The 8245-nt window shown below is 40.4% G+C and overlaps 2 protein-coding genes across 2 annotated transcripts in view; one reads left to right on the top strand and one right to left on the bottom strand.

The window, feature by feature from the left end:
- The window catches only part of LOC118320825 (hexokinase-1-like), a 16823-nt gene extending 10169 nt beyond the window's left edge, over positions 1–6654 (bottom strand). The window contains exon 1 of the mRNA XM_035651942.1: positions 6289–6654. Coding sequence (XP_035507835.1) covers positions 6289–6351 — 63 coding nt within the window. The 5' untranslated portion in view covers positions 6352–6654. The remainder of the gene's footprint in view (positions 1–6288) is intronic.
- tacr2 (tachykinin receptor 2) overlaps positions 1–8245 on the top strand; it is a 31032-nt gene that overhangs the window by 16302 nt on the left and 6485 nt on the right. The window lies entirely within an intron of this gene.

Genomic DNA, 8245 nt, shown 5'->3' with positions numbered 1-8245 from the left:
GTAAAGTGGAGTGGGATTGACTCTTTGAGTTGTCAATAGGACCCATAATAGGATTACCATCAGTCTGTTTCATAACAATGTCCCCCAGAATATGTGATATATATATATATATATATCTATAAAATACTCACAAGGTCAGCCCAGTCCACATGGAAATCACATGATTCAATATCCACATACATGTTCTGAGACATCCATTTGATAATTTACTAGTATTACTCATTGATTGTAACAGACATCAGACAGGAATGTTATAACTTCCTGTATCAGGAGTCACACATCAACTGTACTTCCTGTACAGCTCTGGTCTTTGGTAGCTGGCTCAGGACAATGCCAGTTTGGGTGTGAGTGTACTTATAGGAACAAATTTACATCTGCTGGCCACATCAATGCATTTTGCAGTAGAGAAAGGATAAATCCAGTGTCTTTGACATAAAGGTTACAATCAGCAGACATTTACCTTATTGTACATAAAACCACATTTGGATTTTGTTGTCAGATAGTAAGAATACTTTGAAATAAATGGTGGTCTTGGCATGTGTGTAAAGATGGGACCTTTCTGCCACTGTAAGGTGAATTTGGCTTCTGGATCTCTACAAACATTAATGATCTGCTGTTTAATCATGCAAAATAGTGTAAACAAGTTGTGAGTCAACATGGACGGAGAGTCACATATATGAGAACAGTATTGTCCAAACTTCTTTGTAGGTGTTACATTCCCTATATCCTGTCTAAATGTGGAGTCTGCCTCCAGGATGAAAGCTCATTAGCACATCCTCTTGTCATACAGGAGCCCAGAGCTGAGTAAATGTAACCTCTCACCTTCATAAGCTCAGTAAAATACATCAGTACAGTTAAAGCAGCAACTAGGAACTTTCATTTTGTGTTGATTCTGTTCGCCCCTATGGACAAAAGCTGTAGTGTTTCTAAGACTGTTTCATAACCAGTTAACCCTGAGTTGTATTGTTCTCTGACTAGTCGGTGGTTTGAACAGACATTTTAACTGCAGCAACTTGTTGGTACTTGACAATGCCTGACCCTAATGACATTCCCGCTTACCCTCAGCATCTGTTTTTTTAATTAAACCATAAACACACACAAACAAACCGCATGTCTTTACACACAAATACTGCACCTTCTACCAGTCATAACCACACAGACACAAGTAGGTGTGTTCAAATTCACATGTAAACTAAATGCATTTTATATAATATACATATTAAACAAGCAGCATTACCAAATAGTTATTCAAACTGTAGACTGCTTAGTGTATAGGACAAATCAACAGAGACTGAACGGTATAAAGCAGAGCATTTGAAAGTCAACTTGGTACTTTGCGACATTTTTCTGATTTGTACTAATTTGTCATTGTGCTCCCTATGCTAAGGCATCAGTAAGTTTAGAAATGCACAGCCTGTTGCTCTTGGACTTATATAAATGTTTTTGTATGTGGTCAGTTTAACCCAGGTCAGCTGCCCAACTTGAGGAAATGAAAGATGAAAGAGCTACTGCACAACCAACATATGCAGTTTCTGCTAAAGACATCTTGTGTAGAGTATAAATGAGAAAACAGTTTAATTTCATGGCTGAATAAGGAGTAGTCATCCAGAGTTGATGAGAAGGCCCAGGCTTTTTTCCAAACGTGCATGGCCTGGCACTGACACATTTGCACTAAAGTTTTATTTATCTATAGTTACTGTAATGTAAAATGGTTGTGAGTACTGCTGATTTAATTGAGAATCAATACTCAGTCTGCTGCTCTATGAAGTTTGTAGCTCACTGTTGTAGTTCACTGGTCCTTGAGCCCATGCAAATCTCTCCAACCCCAATGCTCTAAATGACAGACGTGTCTGACAAACACGGACACCGCACCCTAAATGAATGCTAATTCAGGAAAATAACACTATTTTATACCTTCACAGGTCAAACTTTTCCTGTCAAATACTGTAGTCTATCTAAACTTTATATGATTGAAAGAGTAAATGGCCCTTTTCTAATGAAAAGTGTGAATTCTTGCAAGTGGATGTTAACAAGGATTAAAGGGGGAACTCCACTGATTTTACACTTCAAAGTGTGTTTACAGGTCTTGGTACTGCTGCATATGTGAAAAAAGGTGTATAAAACACGGGTTCCCAATCTAGGGGGCGCAAAAGCTTCATGGGGGGGTCGCAGGGCATTCTTAATTTTAAGTAGTGTAAGATGAATTTAAAAAAAAAATAAGGTTGACCAATATCTCAGTATTTCGTTCTTTCTATGATGAAAACAAAATGAAGGAAAATGCAAAAAATCTCACAGGATGAGGACATGGTGAAGGCCTGAACACAAGATATGTTCAGTGTTTCTCCAATCTATTGTTATTACTGTTAAAATTACATACATACATAAAAATACATAATACAGAGAGAAAATTGTATAAAAATGTCCTAAAAACTTCTGGAAAACTCATCTTGGATGCTCACAGGTATAATTTGCTCAAATCACAAATTTTACACAAACTTTCTGCAGTTGTTGCCTTCACTGTTTGGGTTAAGTGTACAGTTTGTCAGTTGTTATACTGTTTTGTTATGCTTTAAATACATTATGAAATATCCATAAAATATGTTACTTAGTCAGGTCAGTTTACTCAGTCATAGAGAAAGGAGTCCCTTAAAGAGAAAGGTTGGGAACCAGTGGTATGAAGCCTTTTGTGGCTGCAGAGGGAGATAAATTGCCTCAAGTGACATCACTTAAGTCAGTGTCGGTTGGGGGTAAAGACTACAGGTTTGAAAATGAAAAACATTTAAGGAATGTGGAGAGAGAAAGAAGTGAGCTTGCCAGACCTCTGTACCTCAGTTCTTGTTGCCTTTGCTTGACTCAAAGCTACATTAGCTGCTACTAGCATAACAAACCCAGATCTCAAACCAAACCCTCGGCAGTGGAGTTGCATTGTGGGTAATGGAAGCACCAGGTTTTGACAAAGAAAAAGAATGCGTGGAATAAGAAATACGATAACTCTGGTTCTGTTGCATCAGTTTTTATATATTTTAAATTTTAAATTAGTGGAGAACTCTTAAGTAATGTTAGCCAAGTCTTTGCTAATATGTTAGCCATAAAATGCAATCAAGTCTTGATGATTTAAAGACACTAAATTGTACCATATTGTGGTCACAAAAACATATATCGGTTTAACCTTATTCTCTGTGAATATGTATTAGTTCAGGGGGTCATGTGCACCACTGTAGCTGTCAACTAAAGTAAACAGATCCATTCAGGATCACGATCTATTTAACCCATTCTGCTCATGGCAACTGCAACTCACTGTTCCTCCATGCCACTCATTGTTCTTAATGGTTATATTCCTCCTATCACCACCTTGTACCACCAACTGTAAAACACAACTGTATAACCATACACGGTTTTCACTTGGGTCATAAGCATTGTTAAACAAGCTTATACATGTGCAGTAAGCTAACTAGTTTGGATTCATATTTAAATGGTCTGGTTAAAATAAGAATGTGTTCCTAAGTAGCTAATTGAATAGTCTACTTAAATAACAGTGTGTTTCTGGCCGGACTAATCCTGGGTTACAAAGGGGGAGGATTAAAAGCAGGCACTGCCCACATTTCTCCACATCAAACTAAGAGAAATCCACTGAACCCAGACTAAAGGCAGTTCCTGCTGCAGGAAAGAAATTAGCATCACTGTACTATGACTCAGCACTCTGCAGCTAGAAACCATGCCTAAGCACTTTATTACAGCAGAGCATCATCTGATCTCACGTAGCTTGGATTAATATCTCTGCTGTAGGTCATAGAGAAAATACTGTGCCCAAAAGTATGATCCATCTTTCATATGGAACTTTCTTTTTTCTTTTTTGACCAAAATAGGAGTTTTCAGATTCTCCACTAATGTTGAGCAAAGTCATATTCCCTGGTGAGGTGATGCATGAGTCTGTAAAAGGCCATGTTTTCCCCTCAACACAACTCTGACACAACTTTCTCTGACACCTCCTGGACCTTTGGTTTAAGTTTTAGGAAGAGATCACACTCTCCCTCTCTCGGCCCCTCCTTCCCTCCCTTTTTCTCCACCCATTTTCTCCCTCTCCTTATTGTTTGCATTCCTCTCAACAATGCCTGTTCTCCTCGTCACTGCGAGGTGATTCGAGGAAGCACTGAAACCTGACCCCATTGTGTATGTACATGTGCACGATGTTGTGCACACACAGCCGCGCTATGTGGAAAATTACTGTCCTCTGCACTGCCTTCTCCTGCACCTTCCCTTCTTCCACACACATACACTGAAACACTGCTTTGGATGCCCACTAACAGCCCACAGTGTATCAGAGAGTACAGTCAAGGACACTGCAGTGGATGGAGAGAAGGGGAGACGCACTCAGCTGATTGAAGCTCTGTGAAAACTGCAGATAGACACAGCTTGTCTGAAAACACGTACGTGATGAGATTATTTGTATATTTTCACTTACAGTACTGTATGTTGCACAGTTTTTCTACCAGAAACATTTTCTTTTGAGGTCAAGACAAACCCTGCTCTCTGAAAAGCCACACAATAGCTACACACCTGTCACAGTGTGGGAGTGAGTGTGGGTGTATTTGTGTGTAAGCCTTCTCCTCCTGTCACCTACGGTCACATGGTTCAAAGCTGGCCTATTTTAGGGAGGCAGGGAGAGGAAGAGAGCAGGAGTAAAGAGGGAGGGAGCTGTGTTGTATTACATCCGATCCTGGCTGCTGATGAATGTCTTTTACCTTACCAGACTCTGATTTGACTGTGGCACACCAGGCACACCTGGGGATGGGAGTTTTGTGTATCGCAAAATTGTGCGACTAAAGGTTGCTCAACTGAACTGAACTGAGAAAGCGGCTATGGACAGAGAGGAAGGTGGAGGAAGGAAGGGTGATAGCTGTGAACACTTCTCCATTTATACAGGAAAAAGACTAGAACCTGCAGATGGTGATGTGAAGTGTGACATCATCAGTGAGCGACCTTAAAGGGACCCTGCGCCACATGTGAATCATAAAACACATGTTAAGATGTGGCAATAAACAAATGGGTCTGAAAGTATTTCAACTTCCTATGACTCAATTTTACTTTATGGGACATTAGTTTACAGGATAGTTTTTGTTGCCTGGCAACATTATTTTATGGCACATTCAATGAAGAAGCTTGGAACTGTTGGTGTCTGAGTAACTGGAAAAGCTCAGGTCCTCTGACACACACGTACACACACACACACACACACACTCTGATCTGCGGGTGAGTAAAACAGGTCCAGTCAGTTTTATGCCAGAAGTGGGGGCTGCAGAGCTGAGCAATTATGAAAGACACACATTCATAGTGTGTACCTCTATGTCACTCTTCTCCTCTTTCACCTTGAACTTTTTTACATTCAATCATGCTGTAAAACTTACTAGAAGACGCTACAAGAATCAGATTTAGGAAAATCTTTTGCTCACATGCAGTCAGATCAATTAATTCCTCATTCCCTTAGCTTAAACACACGTCAGTGCTTCAGGAGACCTTGACTACTTTTGCCACCTTTTTAGTAATTATTTTTCCTCTTTGGGTGGAAAAAGAAAGAAAACATACATTCCTAAGGTCATCATGTTGTTAAAGGATCAGTTGTTGACAGACTGCTGCAAAATGATGAACATTGAGAATCTTATTAAAGGTCTCTGAGCTTGTTTCCTGTTTCTACTCTGTTGCTGTCTGCTGAGAGAAATGATAACATATCATTTTAATAAGAACATACAAGAAACTCAGTGACCCCTAAAATGACTCTTTCAAGCTCTATCGTCTCATCCCTCTGCTCATTTGTCCTTTCATCGTTGCCTCTAACTTCCTTTCTCCTCCTCTTCACCACACCTCTCAAAACTTACATCATGGCACCAATCACGCGTGTCGTGTCTCCTTACACACTCGTGTCTATCTTACAACGCAAACACACCCCTGTGCAGTTTTTCACGTCTCACTGAACCCCGCTGATTTAAATCTTTCAAAAACAAATAAGTGATTGTGAAATGAATACAACCAATCTGACTTACAATTCTCTCCCAGCATGCACTATGTTTTATTCACTTCCTTAAAGAGATGTATCACATTACATGGATTTCCTCATTCGCTGTACTGACAAACTCCAGTCTTACAGCAAAGTTATGAAGGTGACTGTATACTCAATGACCTCTACAAACACATGATATCCTCACCTGTCTTCTCAACCTCTGTTTTTTCTTCACATCAGTCTCTCTCACTCATACAAACATAATGGAGGCAAAAGAAACAGAAAGCACTCACCTTTTTAACCTGGTCATCCTTGAGTTCAGTGAAGTAATAGGCAAGTAGCTGGGCCGCAATCATCCTGGTCCTCTCTCTCTCACACACACACTCACTCTTCTCTCTCTGTCACACACACACACACGTTCACCTACAGTCAGATAGAGGAAAATCCCAAATAAAAAGGTAAACAAAAGGAAATCAAACTCTGCTCTGGCTCTACCTCGTACATTCAATCTGTCACACGCCGCAAGAGATACAAAAATATCCTGAATCCAATCTGGCGTGGTTTAAAATAGACAGAGCTGCTTCATGTGTGGCTAAGACTCTACAGCTCTTCTCTTTGTGTGCATGTGAGTAAAGCCAGGAAGCATGAGTGAGACAGCAAGTTTAGCTGCAGGAGGCAGAGAGAGAAGGAGAGAGGAGCAGGGAGGGCCAAACATGAGCCCTGCCCACTATCTCTGAGTTTATTGGTTAGAGAGTGTGAGTGGCCTTAAGGGGGAGCTGAATGCCACATCCTCTTCCCTGTGATTGGCTGATATGCTGACGCCTTGGAGGCAAACTCAGTGATGGAGGAGGTAGGAAGAGGAAGAGGGGGGCATGCCTAATTAGGGAGGGTGACGGGGGAGGGACGGAAAGAAAGAGGGAAGTAAGGTGGGGAGGGAATTTGGGTTTTACTGCTTCTAGGAAGTTATGAAATTACCATTCGGCGTGTGTTAGCAAGAAAGTGACTCATGCAGTCATAGTATTAGTCAAAGCTCTCTATGGCTTTCTGGCTTTTGTATTGTGGAAGGAAAGGCTTTATATGCAGCTCTGGTAAAGTTCATGAATATGACGGTATGGAGGTCAGGAAGCATCAGAGGGTGGCAGTGTTTAGGTGGAAGGTGCTGTACAAGCTCCTTCTACCTAAGAGGAGACCTTCAGTGGATAAAGTTATATGGGTCCAATGCAGTGTAGGTGTTATTGTTCAAAATGGATCTAAATTTTGTGGATAGGTGGATAACCTGAAACATCGTACATAATAAATTTGACTGGTAGATGACAGTTGCTCATGGCAACATGGATATGTCATGTTAGTCTGTGAGGAATTATAATGGATGTCAACCATCATGAAAAATTTTAATATTTAAAAGCAATAATAATAATGTTTTGTAATATTTCTAAGAGTGTTAAACCCTCAAATCTCAAATTATCTTTTATCACCTCAGGTGTAATTGAAAATGTATTAACCCACCTCTCTGCATGGGAGACTCTGTGTGGGTCTGTGTGACTGAAAGCTTATATCTATTTATTCCACTTTCAATAAAGATCAATGTACAGATGCTTTGACTTCTTTTTATTTGGCTTAAAGTGCAGAGTCATAAGCAGTCCACTCCACCTGCCTTTCTATAATTCAGGTGGAATGGAAGCCACTCACTCAATCACTCTCTCACTCACTCCAGTATCATGAGAGTCGACCCTCAGGCAGCCACTTTCTTTGGCTCCTCTGTCCTTTCAGACAGACGTGACATCATCATCATCACAACAACAAACAGCTGTGTGTTGTCTGGACTCACACAGACACAGAGGGACTGTAATCCTTTATAAACTCAATATGTGGGCTGTGGAGTTAATTCCACCTCAATATTTTATCTAAAGGGCAGCAGCGCGGCAAAGGGAGCAGCCAAACCCTGCTGAAGTGTCCTCCAGTAAGGCGTATTATACAGATAAGGCTTTGTAATGGAATCTGACTTCTGAATTTATTATGGAAAGGTTCAAGTAAAAGCAAGAATCTTATCAAATGGAAATCAACAAGTGTAGCTGGCTGATTTCAGCATTTTGAGCACTAAGAAAGAAAGTCAACTATTTAAGCAGTACTGAACTTGCAGTACACAGCACAAGGTCACATCCAAAACTACTATGTCTGATTGCTCGATATTTTCATGGTATTTCTGTTTTTTCATAGACTACAGCGCAGAAACCTGAAGCTGTATTGTTA

The sequence above is a fragment of the Morone saxatilis genome, unplaced genomic scaffold (genome assembly GCF_004916995.1).
Source record: "Morone saxatilis isolate NCDOM2014 unplaced genomic scaffold, NCSU_SB_2.0 Contig11, whole genome shotgun sequence".
Lineage (NCBI taxonomy): Eukaryota > Metazoa > Chordata > Actinopteri > Moronidae > Morone > Morone saxatilis.
The sequence above is the reverse complement of the archived record's forward strand: the minus strand, read 5'-3'. Positions and strand labels throughout refer to the sequence as shown.